Source organism: Martes martes (genome assembly GCF_963455335.1).
Source record: "Martes martes genome assembly, chromosome: 10".
NCBI classification, from domain to species: Eukaryota; Metazoa; Chordata; class Mammalia; order Carnivora; family Mustelidae; genus Martes; species Martes martes.
In genome coordinates, this window is record NC_137898.1 from 110146888 (window position 1) to 110173402 (window position 26515).

A 26515-nucleotide genomic window follows, 5' to 3' on the forward strand; every position below is an offset into this window, starting at 1 on the left:
AGTATTCACAGAGGGTAGGTGTCAGATTATAAAGACCTGTGGTTAATCTAGCCATTCAATGGTTTGTTCTACCAGTATTCACGCCTATTTATCATACTCCTCACCACCTCTAGCACTGTAGTTATTAGAACAGAAGAAACTGCTATTTATCTAATGGAAATCGGCTATTTTAAATAGGATGATTCAACATGAATTTCTTAATCATTCAGTACCTCTTTACAACTGGAGAAAAATACAATACTTTTCTTCTTCAGGTGGCTTCTCAAGAAGGAATACAACACACTTATTTTTTGCTGCAGCTCACAAACTATGTAGTTCTGTTCCAAAGTGGCAGGGGTGCTTATGGAAATAAGAGGAGGAAAAACATTAAAAATATACCACATTGGTTACCTTTGAAATCCAGACCCCTGGGGGGAAAAAATATAGAGAGAGATATAGATATAGATGTATATACACAGCAGCATGTCTTTCCAACAAATTTCTCATACACATACATATACTGTGAAAGAGAACGTTTTAGAAATTAGAAATAGAATCAGATTATCACAGTTTTGCATATCCTAATAAAATAATGGATCTAGGCAATAATCATCACTGGCTGCTAAAACTTTAAGATTAAAAAGCTATCATTCCTGCCATAAAGGGGTTGTTTGTATCAGATTAATACTCTGGTGGCCCACAGCACTAACTATAAAGCCTGGATTAAATACAAAACAAAAAAACAGAAAGCAAGAGAGCAACCAAGTAGGCTAGGAACTGAAGTACTGAAAAAGACAACAGACATGCCCTGAGGCAAGCCCCATATTAATTTCCACTTTTCCCTCAAAGCATCTATTATCTGCAAAACACAGGAGAGCAACCTTAGGCCTAAATATGACAGTCCAGATCCTAGAGAGAAGTAGCCAACAAAACACTGAATCTTAATTTCTTCATAAAGTTTTCCCATGAGAAGTGTGACAACTCCTAAACACACATACACACACACACAGCAAAATGAGTGAAAATAAACAAAAAGCACCAACTGAGAAGCTCAGAGCTGAGCAGAGATCCTGGCAGTCTCAGGACTATGAAGTTCAAGCCTGCCCGGATGGAACAGCTCTGCTAACCCACACCTCTCAGCTGAAACCCCCGGAAGGGCAATAACCCAGCCAGGACTCAAGGCAGAACAAACACAGAAAAGAAAGAGAACAGCCCCAGACTCTAAAAGCCGGGCTAGGGTGCCTGGGTGGCTCAGTCACTTAAGCGGCTGCCTTCGGCTCGGGTTATAATCCCAGGGTCCTGGGATCGGGTCCTGCATCGGGGTCCCTGCTTCTCCCTCAGCCTGTACTCTCTCTTGTTCCCCCTGCTTGTACTCTCTCTCTCTGTGTCAAATAAATGAATAAAATCTTTAAAAATAAAAAATAAAAATAAAAGCCTGGGTAGCCCAGATTAAGGTCATCTGTCCTTACAACATCTACCTGCCACCAAATAAATAAATAAATAAATAAATAATCACTCATGGTTTCCCTGAGAATCAAAGATAAGAAAATCTTAAACAATACACAGTATCTTCAAAGCAACAAGAAAACGGTCAGCTTACAATAATAGAAGTTAGAACAATACAAAGGTATCTTTGAAGAAAAAAACCTGCCAAGATATCCTTCCAAAACAAAGAATAAAGACGTTCTCAGAAAAGTCAAAACAGAATTTTTACACCAGTAAACCTGAACTAAAAAGGAAATTCTTTTGTGCACAAGACATAAAAATACCATAAAGAATAACTATTTGGATAAATATAAATAAATACTGATGTTTCAAAAAGTAATTAACAGCTTATGGAGTTTAAAATGTATGAAATTAAAATATTTCACAAAAGGGACGCCTGGGTGGCTCAGTTGGTTAAGCGGCTGCCTTCAGCTCAGGTCATGATCCCAGCGTCCTGGGATTAAGTCCCACATCAGGCTCCTTGCTCAGCAGGGAGCCTGCTTCTCCCTCTGCCTCTGCCTGCCACTCTGTCTGCTTGTGCTCACTCTCACTCCTCTCTCTCTAACAAATAAATAAATAAAATCTTAAAATATTTCACAATGAAGCCACAATGGAAAGGGGTAGAAACTTAAATAATATAAGTTATAGATCAATGAACTAAATTCGCCAGTTGCAAAGCAATTATCATACTTGATAAGAGAACCATATGTTGCTTACTAAGTCAAATCTAAAATATAAGGGCGTTCAAAGATACAGATGTAGTGAAAAGAAGGGCCATCTGTACCCCAATGTTTATAGCAGCAATGGCCACGGTCACCAAACTGTGGAAAGAACCAAGATGCCCTTCAACGGACGAATGGATAAGGAAGATGTGGTCCATATACACTATGGAGTATTATGCCTCCATCAGAAAGGATGAAGACTCAACTTTTGTAGCAACATGGATGGGACTGGAAGAGATGATGCTGAGTGAAATAAGTCAAGCAGAGAGAGTCAATTATCATATGGTTTCACTTACTTGTGGAGCATAACAAATAACATGGAGGACACAGGGAGATGGAGAGGAGAAGGGAGTTGAGGGAAACTGGAAGGGGAGATGAACCATGAGAGACTATGGACTCTGAAAAACAATCTGAGGGTTTTGAAGGGGCGGGGGGTGGGAGGTTGGGGGAGCCAGGTAGTGGGTATTATGGAGGGCATGTATTGCATAGAGCACTGGGTGTGGTGCATAAACAATGAATTCTGTTACGCTGAAAAGAAATAAAAAATAAAATAAAATATGAGGGTGTATATAATGTAAAGAGTAAATGAACAGAGGACTCACCATGCAAACATGAACCAAGAGAAAGTTGTTATAGGGAGACTAATATCAAACTAAACGTCAATGCGAAAAGTATTAGTAGAGATAAAGAGTAATACTTCATAATGATTAATGATGCTAATAGGAAATGTAATACTAAATTTCTATGCACCTAATAACATAAGCTCAGCATATCCATCTCAAATTTGAAATGGTTCATAATTCACCACAGAATTCAACTTATATTCATTGTAAAACACAGCAAATTACAATGATCCAAATATAATCTTTTCTCCCAAAAAAAAAATTCATTAGAAGCACCATTTCATTACAAAAGCAATATATATTAAAAAAAATACTGGTATACTTAGAAAAATACACAAAATACACAAAACATACACAACTTCAGAAAGATCTAACTTTTAGGGGCACCTGGGTGGCTCAGATTGGTTAAGCCATGCCTTCGGCTCAGGTCATGATCCCAGAGTCCTGGGATCGAGTCCCATATCGGGTTTCCCTTACTCTGCAAGGAGCCTGCTTCTCTCTCTCCCTCTGCCTGCCACTCCCCCTGCCTGTGCGCTTACTCGCACACTCGTTCTCTCTCTCTCTCTGACAAATAAATAACATTAAAAAAAAAAAAGAAAGAAAGAAAAAAAGATCTAACTTTTAAATTACTTTTCTGGTCCTACATGATTTGAGAGCAGATACTCTATAATGTCTTAATTATAAGATTAAAATAACAAAATGAGATTAAAAATAATCTTGACTATGATTTTCCCATGGTATTTTAACCAAATTAATGGCTGGAAAAGAAACTTCAACAAGGAGACAAAATTCACAACAGTATCTGCTTTTTGTAGCACTCTGGTGAACAGGAGATTAAAGAATGCTACAGTTATTACCATACACCCCACAGTTGTCAATTATGTCACTGAAGACATGGTTTCTGAAAGCCCTATTGTAAGTGATGGAACTGCATTTCAATAATCATCGCCTAGATGGCTCAGTCGGTTAAGTGTCCAATTCTTAGTTTCAGCTCAGGTCATGATTTCAGGGTCATGAGATCAAGCCCTGCTTGGCACTTCACACTCACCACAGAGTCCCTCCCTCTACCCCTCTCTCCCCATTCATGTGCAGTCTCTCTCTCTCAAATAAAATCATTTTTAAAAATCATTTTTGAAATAGACAAATATTGCATTCAGTTTTTTCTAACTCTGCTCAGAGCAGAGTTGGTCATTAGCGACCACCTAATGACTGAAAAATTCATGTCTGGTAAAAACACTAAAGGGTCTTGAAAATAGTGAGAAGACAAACAGCAGAAAGATCAAAGAAGATAATCTAAAGACCTAGACAATCTTTAGACTATTAATTGTACCAAGAATGTCAATAGCTATCCCAATACAACCTTATAAACAAGGACCACTGTCTCCTCCACAGTAAGCTAAGGAGGAAACTACCTCAAGAATCTCCTGCTATGCCATTCCTGAGTTCTTGATAACCAAAGATACCAGCACTCAAGTTCATCCATTAAGATCACCTAGAAGCATAGAGTCTGGCCTCTTCTAGGGCTTTCTTTAATCCTAGACATATATTAGCTGAACAAAGTTAATGTGGGCATCAAGGCCCACATTCCCAGCATTTAAAAACCTTCCAAGAGGATAAGCCATCCTTTTCCCCAAACTATTTCTTTCTAGACTAACACTTCATAGGAAGAAATAGAAGTTAAGATAGAGATAATGGTAGGTTGAATTGAGATCTTCAATACAGATCCTACCTACGTTCACCAGAAAATATTTCTGCAAGTCAAGCATGTCCACAATCTACAATGATTCATACCAAATATACATATACAAACTTCCACTTGTATCAAAATATGCTTTAAAATCCATTTCCCCCAACCCATTTCCCACATAGCCACACAACCCCACTGCCCCTCATTTTATGCAGGTGTAGTTATTAATAAATACCTGTTAATATCTTATGGAAAGAGATGTTAATATCTTATGTTCCCCAGACCACATTTTGAAAAAGACTGTACCATAGTATTCCCACATTTAAAGGGGGATCAAATATTTAAATAATTTTAACTAATATATTTTACTATGCTTCCCATATGTCACAACACATAAAATGATGTCTTATTTCCTAAAAAGTAGTATTAATTTAAAATGTCAAATTCTTATACTAAAAAGAACATTGATTTTTTTTAATTTAATTTTTTTTTCACTGTTCCAAGATTCATTGATTATGCACCATACCCAGTGCTCCATGCAATACATGCCTTCCTTAATACCCACCACCAGGCTCACCCAACCCCCACCTCCCTCCCCTCCAAAACCCTGTTTGTTTCTCAGAGTCCACAGTCTTTCATGGTTTGTCTCCCCCTCCAATTTCCCCTAACTCACTTCTCCTCTCCTTCTCCCAATGCCCTCCATGTTATTCCTTATGCTCCAGAAGTAAGTAAAACCATATGATAATTGACTCTCTCTGCTTGACTTATTTCACTCAACAGTTGCCAGATTTCAAGCTTTACTACAAAACTGTGATCACCAAGACAGCATGGTACTGGCACAAGAACACTGATTTTTGTTTAAATTAAATATGGTTTTAAATAGTTCATACCTGTATTTTGCTTTTTCATGAACCCAGACATACTCAGGGTTTTTCAAACTCAAGCGTGCAAGGTCCTTTACAGATTTGGTTTGTGTAGCTGAAAAGAGTAAAGTCTGACGTTTCTTGGGAAGGTTTTCAATAATAGCATTCATGGTATCAGCAAAGCCCATATCCAAGATTCTATCTGCTTCATCAAGAACTAAAAAAGAGAAAATTCAAGGTGAACTACAACATTTAAAATACACATTAGGCTAAATGTAAACTAGTATCTGGACTGGATCCTAGAAGAGAAAAAAAGGGCATTAGTGGAAAAACTGGTGAAATCCAATAAAGTCTGGAATTTATGTAATGGACCAATGTCAATCTTCATTCTGACAAAAGTACCACAGTCGTGTATGGTGTTGTACCACAGGAAACTGGGGGAGGGACTCCCTATACTATCAGTGCAACAGTAAACCTAGAATTATTACAAAATAGACTTTTTTTAAAAAACCACATTTGGTAATATCACCAGAAGTGGATATAGCTTAAAAGATCAATTCTTAGCAATGTCAAATACTGAAGTGTCTAATTTCATATACAACTACTTATATTGTTTAGACCATTAAAAAAAAAAAAAAAAGTAGGGGCGCCTCGGTGGCTCAGTGGGTTAAAGCCTCTGCCTTCGGCTCAGGTCATGATCCCAGGGTCCTGGGATCGAGCCCCACATCGGGCTCTCTGCTCAGCAGGAAGCCTGTTTCCTCCTCTCTCTCTGCCTGCCTCTCTGCCTACTTGTGATCTCTCTCTGTCAAATAAATAAATAAAATCTTTAAAAAAAAAAAAAAAAAAAAAAAAAAAAAAAGTCTAGCTGTACTCTCTGGGTTCAGAACCCCTATGCCAACAAATTGTTTCAGGTTATTTCTCAGATGTTTTATTAAATAAATATTAAGATTAAAAATTTCTATCATTAAAATTTATGAGGTTTCTCTCCTAAATCTCAGATTGTTTCATCAGAAATTCATTAGACTCACCTAACATTTGGAGATTGGTAGCATGAAAACATATTGTTTCATCCATGTGTTGAAGAAGCCGACCCGGAGTGCAAACAAGTATATTTATGTTATTGATCCTCTCAGCTTCGTGTTTCAGATCCTGAAAACAGTTGTTTCTTTTGATTACACAGACACATCACTGAGCAGCCTGTGTATCAAAACTATAAGAGCCATGTGCATGTGTCATTTCATCATAGCAATGTAGATACCCTACAAAGAGATATGATTCCCCTTGTATTTCTGCAGCACATCCAAATTTGGGGGCAAATAAAAGTCCTAAGTGAAGGCCTAAAGAGCTCAGAGTGCATGAAGATCCTTAATTATAGCCAGGATCCTGAGGCCAAGAAAAATTTCCTATAAATGCTCCAAGTCGGGGCACTCAGTGGGTTAAAGCCTCTGCCTTCACCTCAGGTCATGATCTCAGGGTCCTGGGATCGAGCCCCACATCGGGCTCTCTGCTCCGCGGGGAGCCTGCTTCCTCCTCTCTCTCTGCCTGCCACTCTGCCTGCTTGTGATCTCTCTCTGTCAAATGAATAAATAAAATCTTAAAAAAAAAAAAAATGCTCCAAGTCTTCACTTCTTTACATCTGCCAGAACTTACACTGGAATCACTGCCATTATTTAAGTTAGAACCCAGAGGCCCTAGGGAGGCTCTGATACCATGCGCTCTCTACGTTCTAGAAGTTGTCTCCTTGAAACAAGAACCACAGAATGTTAGTTGTTAAAGATGCATGACAGATACATGAGTATGTGAGGGCTTATGATGCTACTCCTTCTTTGCATATATCTGCATATAAATTCAAGAACTCAAGTATTATCCTCGCAGTTTAGAAGAGACTGTAGCACAAACAAGGACACCAGGTATACTAGCAGGAAGACCAGAAGTTGCGTAGCAGGTTCCACCATGAGCTAAAATCAACATTCCTCAAAACCATCTTCTACTCCAGAAAGCTGGAGGATCAGACAAAACTGACTTTAAAACAATGACTGTAACAAAAAAACAAAAAAGGGCATTATATAATGATAAAGGGATCAATCCAAAAAAAGTGGATATATTTATGCACCAAACACAGAAGCATGTAAACACAAAAAATATTAACAGACTAAAGGGAGAAATTGACAGCGATACCCTAATAGTAGGAGACTTTAATACCCCACCTACATCAATGGATAGATTATCGGGACAGAAAATCAATGAGGAAACATTGGACTTAAACAATACATTAGACCACATGAACTTAACAGGTATGTACAAAACATTTCATCTAAAAATTCAGAATACACATAATTTTTAAGTATAAATAGACCATTCTCCAAGACAGACCACGTGTTAGGCCACAAAATCAGTCTCAAATTGAAGACTGAAATCATAACAACCATCATAGTGATACAGGCCTAACTCAAAAAACAAGAAAAATGCCAAAATAAACAATTTAACTTTACACCAACAGGAACCAGAAAAAGAACAGATAAAGCCCAAAGTTATCAGAAGGAAAGACATAAAGATCAGAGTGGAAATAAATGAGAGTCTCAAAAGACAACAGAAGGGGTGCCTGGGTGGTTCAGTAGGTTAAGCGTCTGCCTTCAGTTCAGATCACCATCTCAGGGTCCTGGGATCAAGTCCCAAGTCCTGGGATCCAGTCCCACTTCGGGCTCCCTGCTCAGCGGGGAGTCTGCTTGTCCTTCTCCCTCTGCCTCTCCCCTCACTTATCCTCTCTCTGAAATATAATCTTTAAAAACAAACAAACAAACAAACAATAGAAAATATCAATAGAATGAAAGCTGGTTCTGTGGAAAAGACTTTTTAAAAACTGATAAAACAGCCAACACCACAGAAATAAAAATAATTAAAGTGACAACTAGAATTACATTACAACAAGCTGAAAAATCTAGATAACAATAAATTCCTAGAAACACACAACCTTCCAAGACTGAATCACAAAGAGACAATCTGTAAAGACTGATTACAAGTAATGAAATCGAACCAATACTTTTAACACTCCCAAACAACAAGTCCAGGACTGGGCAGCTTCACAGGTGAGTTCTAACACTTAAAGAAGAGTTAATACCTGTCTTCCTCAAACTTATCCCAAAAATTGAAGAGGAAGGCACACTCCCAAACTCATTTCACAGGACAAGCATTACGCACATACCAAAATCAGACAATAACACCACAAAAAAAAAAAAAAAAAGGAAAGGAAAGAAAAAAGAAAACTATTGACCACTATCTCTGATAAACACAGATGCAAAAATCCTCAACAAAATATTAGGAAACTCATACTTAATACAATTCTTATCAAAATACCAATACCATTTTTCATAGAACTAGAACAAATAATACTAAAATCTGTATGGAGCCACAAAAGACTTTGAATAGCCAAAGCAATCTTAAAAAAACAAACACAGGGGCGCCTGGGTGGCTCAGTGGGTTAAGCCGCTGCCTTCGGCTCGGGTCATGATCTCAGGGTCCTGGGATCGAGTCCCATGTCGGGCTCTCTGCTCAGCAGGGAGCCTGCTTCCCTCTCTCTCTCTCTTTGCCTGCCTATCTGCCTACTTGTGATCTCTCTCTGTCAAATAAATAAATAAATAAATCTTTAAAAAAAAAAAAAAAAAAAAAAAAAAAACACAAAACTGGAGGTATCACAATTCCAGATTTCAAGTTACACTACAAAGTGGTAGTGATTAAAACAGTATATAATACTGGCATAAAAACAGACACAAAGTGGGGCGCCTGGGTGGCTCAGTGGGTTAAGCTGCTGCCTTTGGCTCGGGTCTTGATCCCGGGATCCTGGGATCGAGTCCCACATCAGGCTCTCTGCTCAGCGGGAAGCCTGAATCCCCTCCTCTCTATCTGCCTGCCTCTCTGCCTACTTGTGCTCTCTGTCTGTCAAATAAATAAATAGAATCTTTTAAAAAAAATGTTAAAAAAAAATAGACACAAAGGTTAAATGAATAATACACAGAAGTCTACCCACAACTATAGGGTCAACTAATATTCGACGAAGTAGAAAAGGCTATCCAATGAGATAAAGTTAGCCTCTCCAAGAATATCGGGAAAACTGGAGAGCCACATGCAAAAGAATTAAACTAGAGCACTTTGTTACACCATACACAAAAATAAAATGGATTAGAGACTTAAATGTTAAGACTTGAAACCATGAAAATTCTTGATGAGAGCATAGACATAATCTCTGATGTCACCCATAGGAACATTTTTCTAGGTATGTCTGAGGTAAGGGAAATAAAAGCAAAAATACACTACTGGGACTATGTCAAAATAAAAAGTTTCTGCACAGCAAAGTTAACAAGTCAGCAAAACTGAGACAATCTATATGATGGGAGAAGATATTTGCAAATGACATATCTGATAAGCATTAATATCCAAAATATATAAAGAACTGATATAACTCAATACACAAATAATCCAATTAAAAAATGGGCAGAAGGCTATCATTTTCCCAAAGAAGCCATATGGATGGCCAACAGACACATGAAAAGATCCTCAACATTACTCATCATCAGGGAAATGCAAATCAAAACCACAATGAGATAGGTCTCACACCGGTCAGAACAGCTAAAATCAACAACACAAGAAAAAACAGGTGCTGACAAGGATGTGGAGAAAAATGAACACTTTTGCACTACTGGTTGGAATGCAAGCTGGTACAGCCACTCTGGAAAACAATATCGAGGTTCCTCAAAAAGTTAAAAATAGGGGCACCCAGGTGGTGCAGCTGGTTAAGTGTTGGACTCAATTTAAGCTCAGGTCATGATCTCAGGGTCATGAGATTGAGCCCCATGTGGGGCTCTGTGCTCAGCGCAGTTTGCCTGTCCCTCCTCCTCCTCATCCCTCTCCTCCAGCTTGTGCAGGCACTCGCACTCTCTCTCTCTAATATATAAATAAATAAAATCTTAAAAAAAGAAATACTAGACACCTTTGTCTAAAGAGCCCTTCAGAAAACTAAAAAAGTTAGGGGCACCTGGGTGGCTCAGTGGGTTAAAGCCTCTGCCTTCAGCTCGGGTCATGATCCCGGGGTCCTGGGATCAAGCCCCACATCGGGCTCTCTGCTCAGTGGAGAGCCTGCTTCCCTCTCTTTCTCTCTGCCTGCCTCTCTGCCTACTTGTGATCTCTGTCTGTCAAATAAATAAATGAAATCTTAAAAAAAAAAAAGTTAAAAATAGAACTATCCTAGGATCCAGCAATCTCACTACTAGATATTTACCCAAAGAATACAAAATACTCATTCAAAAGGATACATGCACCCTGAATAGCAGCATTATCTACAAAAGCCAAATTATGGGAAGTCCAAGTATCCAACTGATGAATGTATAGAGAAGAGGTGGTATATATATACAATGGAATATCACTCAACCATAAAAAAAAAAAAAAAAAAAGAAATCTTTCCTTTTGCAATGACACGGATGGAGCTAGAGTATACCATGTTAAGTTAACTAAATCAAAGAAAGGAAAATACTTTATGGTGTCACTTATACGTGGAATTTAAGAAACAAAAAAAAATGAGCAAAGGAAAACAAGAGAGAGAAAGAGAGGCAAACCAAGAAACAGACTCTTAGCTACAGAGAACTGATGGTTAGGAGGGAAGGTAGGTGGAGAGATGGGGAAATAGGGAATGGAGATTAAAGAGTATACTTATTGTGATGGGGAAAAAAATGATAAAAAAAATTTATGAGCAAATCAGATCCAACAATACATTACAAGCATCATACACCACGATCAAGTGGGATTTATTCCACAAATGCAAGAACAGCTCAACATCTGCAAATCAACATGATACACAATATTAACAATACAAAGGATTAAAATCATATGATCTCAACAGATGCGGAAAAAGTATATGACCAAATTCAACATCCACTCATGATAAAAATTCTCAACGAAGTGGATATGGAAGGAACATACCTCAATACAATAAAGGCCACATATGACAAACTCAAAACTAATATCATACTCAACGGTAAAAAACTAAAAGCTTTTCCTAGCCAGAGCAATTAGGCAAGAAAAAGAACTAAAAGGCACTCAATTGAAAAGGAAGAAGTAAAACTGTCACCATCTGTTGATACAGGATACTATATATATATATATAAAAAACCCTGAAGACTCAACCAAAAAAGTATGAGAACTAATACATGAATTCAGTATAGTCACAGATATAAAATTAACATATAGAAATCATTTGTGTTTCCATATACTAATAACAAGCAATTAGAAAGAAATTAAGAAAACAGTCCCATTTACGATTGCACCAAAAAATAACAAAATACCTAGGAATTAACTAGAGGGTATCATGCTTAGCGAAATAAGTCAATCAGAGAAATATAACTATCATATGATCTCTTTGATATGAGGAAGGGGAGATGCAAGGTGGGGGGGTTTGGGGGGAGGTAGGAAAAGAAAAAATGAAAAGATGGGATTGGGAGGGAGACAAACCATAAAAGACTCAATCTCAAGAAACAGACTGAGGGTTGCGGGGGGGAAGGGGGACGGGAGAGGGTGGTGGGGAAATGGACATTGGGGAGGGTATGGGCTATGATGAGTGCTGTGAAATGTGTAAACCAGATGATTCACAGACCTGTACCCCTGGGGATAAAAATACATTATATGTTTATTAAAATAAAAAATTAAAAAAAAAAATACCTAGGAATTAACAACTAAAGAGAAGAAAAAAAAATACCCATACTCTGAAAACTTTAAGACACTCATGAAAGAAGCTGAAGACTACACAAATGGAAACATATCTAGAACTCATAGATAGTAAAAACATTGTTCAAACGACCATACTACCCAAAGCAATCTACAGATTCAATGCAATCCCCACTGAAATAACAATGGCATTTTCACAGAAATCGAACAAACAATTCTAAAATTTGCATGAAACCACAAAGATCCCAAAGAGCCAAAGCAAACTTGAGAAAGAAGAACAAAGCTAGAGGTACCACAATCCCAGATTTCAAACTGTATTACAAGCTATCATAACCAAAACAGTATGGTACTGGCACGAAATGGACACAGAGATCAATGTAATAGAATACAGAGCACAGAAATAAACCCACACATGTATTAAATTAAATTACACATGTAATCTGTGACAAAAGAGAAAGGAACATACAATGGAGAAAAGACAGTCTCTTCTATTGATGGTGTTAAGAAAACTGGACAGATACATGCAAAAAAGTCAAAATGGACCACTATCTTTTACAATATACAAAAACTAGAAATGGATTAAAGATTTGAACATAAGACCTGAAAGCATAAAACTCTTAGAAGAAAACATAAGCAGTGATCTCTTGGCCTTAGCAACATTTCTCTTGATATGTCTCCTTAGGCAAGGGAAACAAAAGCAAAAATAAACTATTAGGACTTCATCAAAGTAAAAAATTTTTGTACAACAAAGGAAACCAACAAGAAAGTGAAAAGGCAATCTACTAAATGGAAAAAGATATCTGCAAATGACATATCTGATAAAGGGTTACTATCCTACATATATACAAGATATATAATACCCCATAATATTCTGTTTATATATAATATATATGTCATATACATATTATATATATAAAGAACTTCTACAAACTCAACACCAAAAAACCAAACAACCCAATTAAAAAGTGGGCTTAGGACTTGGGTATTTTCCCCAAGACCTACAGTTCCCAAAGACATACAGTTTCCCAAAGGGAAATGGGTATATGAAAAGATGCTCCAGGTCACCAATCATCAGAGAAATCCAAATGAAAACCACCATGAGGTATCATCTCACACCTGCCAGACCGGCTAATATCAAAAAGAAGTAAGCACTGGTGAGGATGTAGTGAAAAGGGAACCTCTGTGCACTGTTGAGGGGAATGTGAACTGATGCAACCACTGTGGAAAACAGTATGGAGGTTCCTCAAAGAAATTAAAAATAGAACTACCATACGAGGGACGCCTGGGTGGCTCAGTGGGTTAAGCCTCTGCCTTTGGCTCAGGTCATGATCCCAGGGTCCTGGGATCGAGCCCCGCATCAGGCTCTCTGCTCAGCAGGGAGCCTGCTTCCTCCTCTCTCTCTGCCTGCCTCTCTCCCTACTTGTGATCTCTGTCTGTCAAATAAATAAATAAATAAAAACCTTTTAAAAAAAAAAAAGAACTACCATACGATCCAATAATTCCTGTTCTGGATATTTATCCAAAGAAAATAACGCTAATTCGAAGAGGGATGTACAGCCCTATGTTCACTGTAGCATTATGTACATATGTATGTATTATGTATTGGGTTGCCTAGATATGGAAGCAACCCAAGTGTCCATCAACAGGTGAATGGATAAAAAAGATATGGTATATATATATAAAGGAAAATTACTCAGCCATAAAAAAGAATGAGATCTTGCCACCTGCAACAACATGGGCAGACCCAGAGAATATTATGCTTAAGTGAAATAAGTCAGAAAAAGACAAATACCATATAATTTCACTTACATGTGGAATCTAAAAAAAGCCAAAACAACAACAACAACAAGCAGAACCACACCCGTAAATACAGAAAACTAACTAATGATTGCCAGAGCAGAGAGGGACAGGCAAAATGGGTGAAACGGAGTAGAAGATATAAGCTTCCAGGTATGAAATAACTAAGTCACAGGGATAAAAGGCACAGCACAGGGAATATAGTCAACGGTACTGTAATGGTGTTGTATGGTGTTAGATGGTAGCACTTGCCGTGAGCATACCAGAACATATAGACTTGCTGAATCAGTATGTTGTACACCTGAAACTAATGTAATTATGTTAAGATAAAAAAAAATTTAAACACTGTCTTCCTTTCTGCTGCTGCTGACCCAGCAAAGTTCAAAATTATTCAAACTTTTAGATATTTTCTTAAAAGGAACTAGTCCAAATACTCAAATGGTACCTTTCCCAAGTAAACTCACATATAGATTTACAGGCTGTTTAAGGTATATTAATCTCAGAGAACCTGATCAATTCAGATACCCTCACAAAAACAGACTTTCTGGACCTTTAAAACTGATAAGCAGAACTCTAGAAGATAGTGACCCCACCACGATGCCAGCCTACCGGTTTAAATAAAATCTCCACCTCTTTCCTGTCAACTGCCACATTGCTCCAATATAAGTTATAGAAAAAAGAAGGACAAGACAAAAGGACAAACCTTTCCACCAATGATGAGACCAGCCGAAAAGTCATGATTCTTTCCTACTTTCCGGAGAACCTCAAAGGTCTGATAGGCCAGTTCTCTCGTAGGTGATATAATCAGAACCCCCAGCCCATCCGTTGACGTCCACTGGAGACGATATAAGGCTTCCAGCACCTCAAAAAAAAGAGAGCAAATTTGTGTTTAGTAAGTCCCTTCAGGAGGCAGCATTTTGATTCCTGAACTGACCCTGCTCCTCCAAATCAAAGGCACCTTCCAAGCAGAAGACTATCAGTCACAAGTATCATCCAATCAGAAAGAAATTCTTTGCTTTGTTTTTTCTTTTTCTTCCAGCCACCAGATCCCTCAAATCATAGAAGGAAGGGAACACAAACCTCACGGCAGGTCAGCTGCCACCACAGCCTTGCCAGCAGGAGACTGGCCATCAGTGAGAGGGACATGCAGCCCTCAAACTGTTAAAACAGGTTTTGGAAAAATATCTGTCACCATTTTCTGAACAGAAACCACATTAAACTTTCATCTATGTAGTTACTGTAATTATACAGTGACTGAATTTTCTAGTTGTAGAGAAACACCGTTATGAAAAATTGGATTTAAGGGAAAAATGGTTTTGCAATACTTGGAACAAAAACTCAAATGTGATTTTCCTAAGCCAATTATATTGTAGGAATTAAATTATGAGACCAAGTTCTTAACTGAGATATAAGTAAATTCCTAAGAGGCTCTATTGTTTTACTGCTCAAAACGACAGCTATCGATGACCTGGAAAATTCTCAATGAATCACCCAATCTCCTTCAAGAGAGTATACTTCAGCTTTATCCTAAATGAGTAGCAAGTATAACATGCAACTGGCAGGTCTGCAAGCATGAGCACATAAACAGCCTCTCCGGCCTGCCCCAGCAGCCCTGCAACAATGCAGAACCATGCTCACCTGCCACCCTAGAAGACACACATCCTTCAGGAAGTAAAGGCTTGTCAAGGCACAGTAATTCACTCATTCAAAAAGTTACTGAGTGCCTGCCATGTGCCAGGCACTGTGTTAGGACAGAGGGAATACGGTGGACAACAGGACAGTTGGGGCCCCTGTCTGATAAAGTTCACATTCTAGCTGAAGAAATCCAACAGGAAACAACTCTCTACATAATGACTTTCTACCTAGGCACAGAATGTTTTAAAAGCATGTGACAGAGGACCTGACCCAATATAAAAAAAAAATTACTTACTGGAACAAGGAACGCCAAAGTCTTGCCAGATCCTGTCTTGGCAGCTCCAAGAACATCTTTACCTTGCAAAGCCAAGCCAATGGTCTGTTTCTGTATCTCAGTTACCAAACGGTACTGGGCTTCTTGCAAACCTGCCAAGGTGGAGGGGAGGAGAGTGACACTTGAGAAAATTCCTGTAAAATGAGAGTTTGGGCTAAACTATGCCCCCTCAAATCACTACGTTGAAGCCCTAACACCCATACTCAGAAACAGGGCCTGTGAAGTGGTGATTTAGTTCAAATGAGCCCTGATCTGAAGTCACTGGTGTCCTTATAAGAAGGGGAAATTTGGACACAAAAGGAGACACCAGCGGTATGACTGCACAGTGGGACAACCACGTAAGACACAGCAAGAGAGTGGTCATCCATAAGCCAAGGAGAGAGTCCTGGAACAGACCCTTCCAGGATGGCTCTCGGAAGAAACTAACCCTGTCAGCATCTCCATCTTTGGACTTGTAGCCTCCAGAACTGTGAGAAAATTCATTTCTGTCATTTAAGCAACCCCTACCTCCCAGTCTGAGATTTTGTTCTGATGGTCCTAACATGCTAATATAAAAGATGTCACTTTTGTCTTGTTCATTTTAACTAACATAATAGATTTTATTTTAATTACTGAGAGGCCTGGCATCTTGTTTTTTCACTACCATTCTTTAACTAGTCCAGAAAGAGGGGCGCCTGGGTGGCACAGTGGGTTAGGCTTCTGCCTTTGGCTCAGGTTATGACCCAGGGCCCTGGGATCAAGCCCCATGTCCGGCTCCCTGCTCAGCGGACAGCCTGCTTCTCTCTCTCCTTCTGTCTGCCTCTCTGCCTACTTATGTTCTCTATCTTTCTGTCAAATAAATACATAAAAACTTAAAAAAAAATACTCCAGAAAGCATGAGAATGAAAAATCAGTAAAACTCGAATGAATTAATACTGTTTCTTGGTGTTAAAGGTTCAAGATATCAAGATTATTTGCCAAAATAATATCTTTCACATTAAATGCTCTAAACCTTTTGCCATTTATAAAAAACATCGAGAAACCCAACATGTCCCAAAATCACCATACACCTACCTTTCAATGTTTTTTTGGACAAGGGAAAATCTGAAAATCTTGTAATTTCATTTACATTTATCTGAAAAAAGAAAAAGGAGACCGTGTCAGTTAAGACAAAAAAAATGTACCATATAATTCATCTGTTTTACAACAAGGGCATTTTTGGTCTACATTGTGCTGCCTGGCTAGTCCTTGGGACTACAGGATTGAATCCAACCATCGCTTCTAATTAAAAACCATCATTCCTTCTAGAATGGAATATGCCTTAAGGAAGTTGTCGTGAATCAAAAATACAAGCTTGGGGCACCTGGGTGGCTCAGTGGGTTAAAGCCTCTGCCTTCAGCTCAGGTCATGATCCCAGGGTCCTGGGATTGAGCCCCGCATCTGGCTCTCTGCTCAGCGGGGGGCCTGCTTCCTCCTCTCTCTGCCTGCCTCTCTGCCTACTTGTGATCTCTGTCTGTCAAATAAATAAATAAAAATCTTAAAAAAAAAAATACAAGCTTGTAACAATTAAAATTGGTTAAAAAAAAAAAAAAAGACACCATCTCATTCACTCAGAACACACACACACACACACCACCACTACCACCACCACCACCACCACCAACCTCCTTCACCTCTGAGAACACTATAAATCACCACCCATCAATTTTAGGAAGAAACTCTACCTTCAGTCCATCCTTCAAAGAATATTAAGAAATAAGGGGCAAAAAGACTCTAAGCCACAGAGCACAATGACAATACTTCTATTTACACACTTCGTAGAACAGATTGAAGTTAATTGGAGAAATGTATCTTGTTAGCACAAATCTTTTCGAGTTTTAACCATCAATCAGTAGCATGCCAATCCAACCTGACAACTCTTCATTTGGGGGTACAGTGAAGGAGGGAGCAATAACAATAACCCAAGAAATGTCTCAGTCACATTCTGAAGCCACAATAAGTAACATTTTGCCCTTTAACTTTATATTATCTAAATGTTCATTACTGATGTTCTTCATTAGCATAAACCCAATTTTCTGAATTTCATTTCAGCTACTCAGGGGAATTATTTTATTACAGATGCTGAAAACAGGAACTCCTATTCAGATCTGGGAATATGCTGCCAAATTATTCATGATTCACAAAAGAGAAAAGTTGCATTTGTAAGGTTCATTTATTTAAATTACACTCCAGGCAGTAAAGGGATGACAACTTTTATTTCATTTTACAGTCTACGTATCATCTTTCCCAAGATCCTTAAGGTAGCCCAGATGGGGTTATGTCGTCCTCACATGCTGAAAACACGAAGATTAAAACATTGCCTTAATCCCTACGAATCGTTCCAGAGAAGAGTGAAAGGAATAATCAGCGTACTCACATTAGAAAGAGAAAAGTTTGTTAGACTATTCTGTCCCATCTGGGAACCTTAATTAGAAGGTAAATCTCCCAAACACAACAACAAAATTAGAGGCAGTCCACCCATGCACTTGTGATATGATCAGATGAAAAGCTGTTTTCACAAAGAAGAGAAGTCATACAGGAGGAGCTAGATGAGTGACACACTGGTCAGCATCCATCAGAGACATAGCACAGGCAGAGTAGGAAATACTGCACATCTCTCTCTAGTCTTCTGACCTCCTAACGGAAAGCCCCAGCACTCTGTTGGCCATTACAACATAGCTCTATACAAGGTATTCTTAGAAAGAAGTCTAAGAAACAGAAGGAAATTTTTACTCCATTGATGAACTACAACAGGAGTCAGCAAACCATGGCCCAATCCAATCTGCTGCCCGTTCTTGCAAACATTTTTCGCGGAGCATAGCTACAACCACTCATTTACATAGTGTCTATGTGGTTATGACAGAGAGCACGTGGCCCACAAAGCTTAATACTGACTATCTGGCCTGTTCCAGAAAAAGGATGCCAACCCTGTTCCAGAAGGACAATTACATTCCAAGGAATATTTAGAACTCACAGAAGTCAGCTATGGTTCCTACAAACAAAATAACACTGTATCTCCCCTTCAGCCCTTTCACTCCTGGGGCACCTGGGTAGCTCAGTGGGTTAAGCCTCTGTCTTCAGCTCAGGTCATGATCTCAGGGTCCTGGGATGGAGCCCCGCATCAGGCTCTCTGCTCAGCAGGGGGCCTGTTTCCCCCTCTCTCTCTGCCTGCATGTCAAATCTCTGTCTGTCAAGTAAATAAATAAAATCTTAAAAAAAAAAAAAAAAGTCACTCCTGTCTTCCAGTGTTCACACGCCCTCTACAATCTGTATCACTCTTCTAAAATCAGAGAACAGATGTTTCAGTGACCGGACTTCTTCAGGACTTCCCATCACTGGTGGGAAAGCTGGAGCGGGTGGAGGGGAGAACAGGGTGAATACCACTGATCACCCCCCTGTACTTCTTCCAACTCTCTTCTCACAATTCTCGTTTCTCACAAAAGTGAATAATGCTTTCACATCTTCAAAGCTGGAGAAGAAAAAAGAATGTCCTAGAATGATCCACCTCCTGCAGTCACGACAAGAAAAGCAATCTACTTCAAACCACACCAAATTCTGATTAAGGGGGGGGAAACGTGGATGAGAGCGCAGGGTTCCCATATAGCACTAGCTGATTACTATCAAAGAAAGTCTAAATGAATCCAGGTGCAGAGATGGAGTCACTCAGCAACAGTGACAACAGTTGCTGAACGGAAACAAAGAGCTCAGCATTTCTCAGGAAGCTCCAATCCCCGACTCTCCATCGAAACCCCCAACACACATGCTCTACGAGGTGGCCTTAGAAACAAAGCACCCAGATCTCTGGCTGCAGGGAAGCCCGTGGGCGGATGAGGATGAGCAGTGGCTGATCCTCCAGAGGCACTACTGACAGCACCACCCTGCCCCGAGGGCTGCTCACTGCAGCAGTACGACCACAGACCCAGGTCTGCAGGTCCAGAGACCAGAGACTCCCTTAAGGCAAGTCTGGTTCCAGGACAACCCACCAGCGGAAGCCTGCTTCGACTGTGCTGCAGCCGGAGACTCTTCCTACTGACTCCTCCTTCAGTCCTCCATCCTCTCCCTATCTCTGTTCCTTCTTCTTCACTTCCACAGACATCCCCCCCCCAATAAATCTCCAATTCACTTCATCCCAACTTGGTATCTACCTCTCAGAAGATCTAAGACCTAGACTACGGCACATGTCTCCGACCTGGCCACAGCCTTCACAGACTTTACAGCTTGGCTGTGTTCTCTAACTGCTCCCAGACACTCCCCACTGCTTCCAGATAAAGTCTCCAAACATGGCCTCTGTATGAATCTCCCACAGGGGCTGAAATAAATGACCAATGACAGTGGCTTAAACCAACATAAATTTATTACCTCACAACTCTGAAAGTCAGAAGTCCAAAATGGGTCCTCACTCAGCTGAAACTCTCCCTGGCGACTAGAGAAAATCCACTTCCTTGCTTTTTCCAGCCTCCAAAGTCTGCGCACTTCCTTGGATTGGATCCCTTTTCCATCTTCAAAACCGGCCAGCAATGGTCTTCCCATCTTCCTCACTTCACAGCATCCCCACACATTCCAGGGCCCTTGGGTCATCGCACTGGGCCCACCTGGATAATCCAGATCCCCCTCTGTTAAGGTCAGCTGATCAGCAACTTCAATTACCCTTTGCCATGTGACTTATTCACAGGCTCAGGGTGAGGATGCAGACATCTTCTAACTCCTCCAAACTGTTCACAATCCACCTCTGGCCCTCTTCTGTAACCTCTTCTGAAGCCAGTTCAGGAACACATACCACACTCCATGGAGTATGTCCCCCTCAAAGAACACCACATATTTTCACATCTTTTTATATATCCCTGCGTTGCTCCCTTCATATACAGTGTTCTAGTCAATCTTTTCTATCTGGAGAACCCGTGATTCAAGAACAAGCTCTACTCATAGCTATCACAAACTGTTGCACGCTTTGTTACACAAAGGCATATGAGGGCTAAAATCCAGCTCACACTCAGCTCCACAAGCCAGGCCTGAGGCTGCAACCACAAGGAGAAAGGGCAGCATGCCCAGAGGAAACACGTCTTTCTCATTCACCTAGCCAGAAAGTGCAGGTACAGAATAACCCAACCTCCTTCCCGCTAATTACACCACCCTCAAATTCCGCAGCACAGTAAATATCTAGGATTCTAACATTTATCAAAATGTATCAACCCCCCACCTCCGTAGGGACACAGACATGTATTTTTTCCCATCTATTTTGACCTAGACCTCAACAAGTACTTTGTCAAACTATTTGAGATGTTTCTGAATCAAACTGTTCAGTGTTTCACCAGTAAGGCTACTGAACATCACCCCTGTATTATAAACATGCTGTAATAATAGTTTAATGCACAGCCGCTATCATCCGAGGAACCCTGCAATGAGGGTCTGCACCTTAGTTACCTAGACAACAACAAATCCGCTACGACCTGTATTCTAGAATTGCTAGCCCTGGCATTTGATTTCACAGTGCATTTCTTTCTTGACAAAATCTTAAGAAAATATTTCTAAGATTAAAAATAAATAAATAAAACACAACAATACTGGAAAAGGTTCCTTCAGTTTAGTGAAAAGCTTAGAATTTAAACATTCATAAGGTGTAATGCAGTAAAGTGTAGTGATGTGGCGCTCTGGCATCAGACCTAGACCATCTGAGTTGGAACTTTTTCACTACTAGCTGTTTAAGCTTGCAGAAATTATTTAATCTTGCTCTTCCTTAAAGCTTCTCACCTAGACAATGGAAACCGTCTCATAGTGTCATCTACTCTAAGGATATGGCAAGTAAACGCGTAAAAAGCTTCGTAAGTCTTAGTAATTATAATTCAAACAAAAGACCAAAAAGAATAGACCTATGTTACCAACCAGAAGAAAGCCATCTGGAAAAGGTCCTCGTGCACCAAACAACACCCAAACACTAAGCACCTACTCCAGGACAAGCACTGTGCTACCAGTGACTGGGAAGCACAAAGGTGAGGGTATTAAAGGTTCTGACCTGCAGGGGTTCATGGTCTAGCAGGAAAGTTAAGGAAAAAGCTAAACAAAGAAGCCAATCATCACAGCCTAGTGATAATGCTGTAATAAAAGTGTATACAAAATGCTACAGACACACAGCAGCCCTAACCCCACCTAGGAAGGTCAGGAAGAGAAGTTTAAATCTTGAAGGACTGGGAGGTGTTCCTAGAGTGGGAGAATGGCGGTGCTCACTGCAAGTGGTAGAAACATCAACTACCAGGACAAGAAGCATCAGGGAGCGGGATGACTGGGTGGCTCAGTCAAGTAAGCATCGGACTTTAGCTCAGGTCATGATCTTAGGGTCCTGAGATTGAGCCCTGTGTTGGGCTTCTCACTTAGCCAGGAGCCTGCTTCTTTCTCTTCCTCTGCTCGTGCTCGCTCTCTCTCTCAAATAAATAAGTAAAATCTTTGAATAATCTTAAAAAGAAAAGAAAAAGCAGCAGCCTCAGGGAGCATAGCCACTTCATGAAACTACAAGTTGTTCTCGCGTGTATACTTACCACACATCACTTGGTTTACATGTATTACCTCTTTGAGCCTTTGACCACTCTGGGTAGTTACTAATCTCTGCTGAACCAAATGAAATGAGACTCAGGGATATTAAGGAGCTTGGCTACTCAATACCCAAACTGGGTGAGATTTAAACCAGGTCTGCCTGATCACAAATAACTTACACAAATAACTTACTGTTACCCTGCAGTAGGACGTGTTGACACACGAAAGTATTTGACCATTTTCCTGAAAGTAACTGAGCCAAGGGAGGGTTTTAATCAGGAATAAGATGATTGGATTTTCATCTTGGAAAGAATCACTCTGCCAGCAATACAAAAGATAGATTAGGGGGGATAAGGCCTAAGGGCCAAATCCAGCCACCAGTTTTCCTAATTGAAATTTTGTTGGAACACAACTATACCATCTGTTTAAGTATTTCCATAGCAGCTTTTGTGTTACAATGGCAGAGTTGAGTACTTCCACCCTCCTGAACTGCAAAGCTGAAACCATTTATTATCTGATCCCTTACAGAAAAAGCATGCTAATCCCTATTACAAGCAATAGTTACTGTAGTAATCCATGCAAGAGATAACAGGGGACTGAACTAAGGCATGGGGTTGGAGTGGGTGGAGTAACATTTAAAAAATGTTAAGAGGCAGAGGACATTATCAGTGTGACTGACTGGATGTAAGAGTGCTGAGAGGGAAGTCTCTAGGATTAGGATTACTCCTAGGTTTCTAGCTCAGCAGTCTGCTTAGATAGTGGGGCTAGCATGTGGTGGGCCAAGTAACAGCCCCAAATATCTCCATATGCTTACCTCCAGCACTGTGCATATTATCTTAGATGACAAAAGTGATTTTTGTCCAGGTCATTATCAAAGATCTTGAGATGGGAAATTATCCTCAATATTCTGGGTGGGCCGTAAATGCAATCAGAAGTATCCTTATTTTAAAAGGGCAGAGTAGGGGCGCCTGGGTGGCTCAGTGGGTTAAGCCTCTGTCTTCGGCTCAGGTCATGATCCCAGGGTCCTGACATCAAGCCCCACATCCGGCTCCCTGCTCAGAAGGAAGCCTGCTTCCCCCTTTCTCTCTGCCTGCCTCTCTGCCTACTTGTGATCTCTCTCTGTCAAATAAATAAATAAAATTTTTTTTTTTAAAAAAGGGCAGAAGTAAATTTGATACAGAACCACAGGCAATGCGTCCACAGAGGCAGAGATGGGAGTGATGCAGCCACAAGCCAAGGGAATGCAACCACCAGAAGCCGGAAGTAGCAAGAAATGGATTTTCCCTGAGAGTGTCCAGATGGAACCTGGCCTTGATGACACGTTGATTCCAGCCCAGGGAAATGGACTTCAGACTTCTGCCTTCCAGAACAATGAGAAAACAAATTTCTCTTCTTTTAAACCATGGAGTTTGTGGCAATTTTTTACAGTGGCAAGAGGGAACTAACACAAAGGACTGTGAATTTGGAAATCAAGGATAATGAGCTCAGTTTTGGCCTTGTGTATTTAAGGTATCCTGGCAGGCAAAGACATCCAGCGCATTCAGAAAAAAAGAATATGAACTCAGAAGGGCTGAGGGTAGAATAGAAAAAAGGAGTCACCAGCCCATAGGAATAAGCATCGCAATGACACAAAAGAAAGAAAAGCTAAGACTATATTCCTTAAGCAACTCCAGCTAAAGAAGACTCTAAAATGCAATCTAATAGTACTTTACAATGGTTTTTAAGAGGCTGTGCATACAGCAATAGAAATAACGTAACAGCTAATATATTTATATGTATCAGGCATTGTACAGAATGCTTAACATGCTTCGTACTAACTCCTCCCAACAACTTATAAAATAGATATTATTATGATGCCTTTTAAAGACAAGAAAAGGGAAGCAGACAGAGTAAATAACCAGCCCAATGTCACTCATCTGATGATCAAAAGCCAGGATCAAATTATCATTTATCTTAACTCAAAAGCCCAAACAAAAATAAAGGTTATCTACCTAATCTTACTGTTGACCTAAGAGTCGTTTAAAGGAAAGCTATACCAGCATGACACTTGATGACTATAATTCCAGAAATGTCCCCTATATTAAATCCCTGATTATACCGCGCACTAGAAGGGGGCAATCACTGAGAGGCTGAGTGAGGTGGGTGAAGGCAAACAGTCGGGGTTTGTGGGGAGCGGGGGAGAAGGGGTAGGGACCCTGCCAAGGAGACTGGGGGCCGTGAGACAGGGCCAGAGGTTAAAATGATAACTACACGGCTACTCATCTGAGAACATCCACCACAATGTAGGATGGCAGGTGGCAGAGACGCACCAGGAGGCCAGCTTTCCTGCGCCAATTCTTGTTCGGGGACAGGAACCAAGGAGAGAAAATGAGATAAGCACAGGAAGGCAGGCAGATGATGTCGAGTCTGCGGGCCTGGCACAATGGTCAGAAGCGAAGGCTCTGGACTTGGAAAGACACGGGTCTAGGCTTCAATTCCACACGACCTACTAATAGGGGAGCTGAAAACAAGTGCCTTATCTTCTCGGAGCCTCAGTGTTCTCGCCTGTAAAATGGGAACATGACCCATACCACAGTTCGAGTCCCATAACTAATGGAAAGCACACGGTCAGTGGCTGAAAACACCGGGGTCGTTACCGCTACTGTCGTTAGGACTACTGCGAGTACTCCTTGCCCTTAAGCGCCGCTGCATTTCCATCACTTCATCAAGAGCAGGATGGCGAGCCGGGATGGGCCAGAGGCCTTGTCCGCGGCGCCTGGCGGACCACCTGTGGGGCCTCGGCGGGACCCCCGCCAGCAGCTGTCACCCCAGCCCCGTCTCCAGCCCGCTGGACTGCCGGTCTGCACCCCCGCCCCGGTTCCCGTGACAGAGCTCCCATCGCCGCCGGGCCTCCGGGCCCCGCCGCTGGCCGGCGCCCCCGCCCCAGCGCCCGCCTCACCTTCTCGTAGTTCTGCATGAGGCGGCTGATAGCCTCGCGCTCCACCTGCCACTCGGGCTTCTTCAGCTTCTTCCTCAACTGCTTCTTTTGGCTCTGCTTGTGGCTGTGTTTCTTCTTCCAACGGTTAAAGCTCCGCACCGGGTCGGGCCGGCCTCCCGACCCCCGAGACTCGGCAGTTTTGCCCATCGCTGCAGCGGCGGAGACAGCCCAGGCCGCCCCCAGACACGAGACACCTCAGGCCAGGCGGTGAGACGGCTCTGAGGAGACGCGGAACCAGCGTGGGGAGAGAGAGGCGACCACGCGTGCGCGGAACCCGGAACCCGCCCCCGAGCTTTTGAAACCGGGGCACGCGCCATTGACTGCAAGGGCAAAGTGGACGCTGATTGGTGACTTGGATTCCGCAGGGCGTAGTGGGCCAACCGCGGGGAAAGGGAGGCGGAGCGATCTGAGGAAGAGGGCAGGCTAAGGGGGGGGGGGGGCTTCCAAAGCACGCCGGCTCTTTAAATGGACGCATGCGCACAGGTTCCTGTTACTATGGTGACGTCACACTACTTCAGCGCTGTTAATACACGGGTACCCTGGGTTTGCCTTGGCAAAGCGTGCGCTTAGGCACACGCACGCACGCACACACATGCACACACTCTCACTCACTCACACAGATGTGCACTCTCTGTGAATTATAATTGTGATCCCCATTTTGCGTTTTTCAGCCCAGTAAACCGAAAGACTTGCCCAAAGCTCTAACAGCTTTTTAATAACTTCCGATTTCAATCCGAGTCAGGATACCACCCTAGTAATAAAAAAATGAATATTCTGTATTCTAACGTCCGTCTAGGTTTTCCCTTTTATCCGACCCCTCAGACTCTGCTGCAGCAGCCGGGAACTGAAGCAGAATCGAACTGAATTTGCATTAAGATGCAGTTAGGAAGACAAAATGAAAACTAAAAATAAAGAATTGAAAGAAAAATTATTTGCAAGTTGGTCATTTATATGACTTGATCTTCGGTGAATTTTTTAAAATATTTTATTTATTTACTTAGAAAGAGAGAGAGAGAGAGAATGAGAGGGGAGAGGGTCGGAGGGATAAGCAGACTCCCTGCTCAGCAGGGAGCCCATGGGGAGCTGGATGCCAGGCCTGGATGCCAGGCCTGGCCCATGGGGAGCTGGATGCCAGATCACGACCTGAGCCAAAGGCAGT

General features: G+C 41.1%; 1 protein-coding gene across 1 annotated transcript in view; it reads right to left on the bottom strand.

The window, feature by feature from the left end:
* Nucleotides 1-25625, bottom strand: part of DDX10 (DEAD-box helicase 10) — a 276083-nt gene extending 250458 nt beyond the window's left edge. Inside the window, exons 1-7 of the mRNA XM_080817845.1 lie at nucleotides 25318-25625; nucleotides 16890-16950; nucleotides 15798-15928; nucleotides 14571-14729; nucleotides 6388-6508; nucleotides 5387-5576; nucleotides 213-339 (exon numbers count right to left, since the gene is read on the bottom strand). Coding sequence (XP_080673971.1) covers nucleotides 213-339; nucleotides 5387-5576; nucleotides 6388-6508; nucleotides 14571-14729; nucleotides 15798-15928; nucleotides 16890-16950; nucleotides 25318-25503 — 975 coding nt within the window. The 5' untranslated portion in view covers nucleotides 25504-25625. The remainder of the gene's footprint in view (nucleotides 1-212; nucleotides 340-5386; nucleotides 5577-6387; nucleotides 6509-14570; nucleotides 14730-15797; nucleotides 15929-16889; nucleotides 16951-25317) is intronic.
* Nucleotides 25626-26515: the final 890 nt, after the last annotated feature.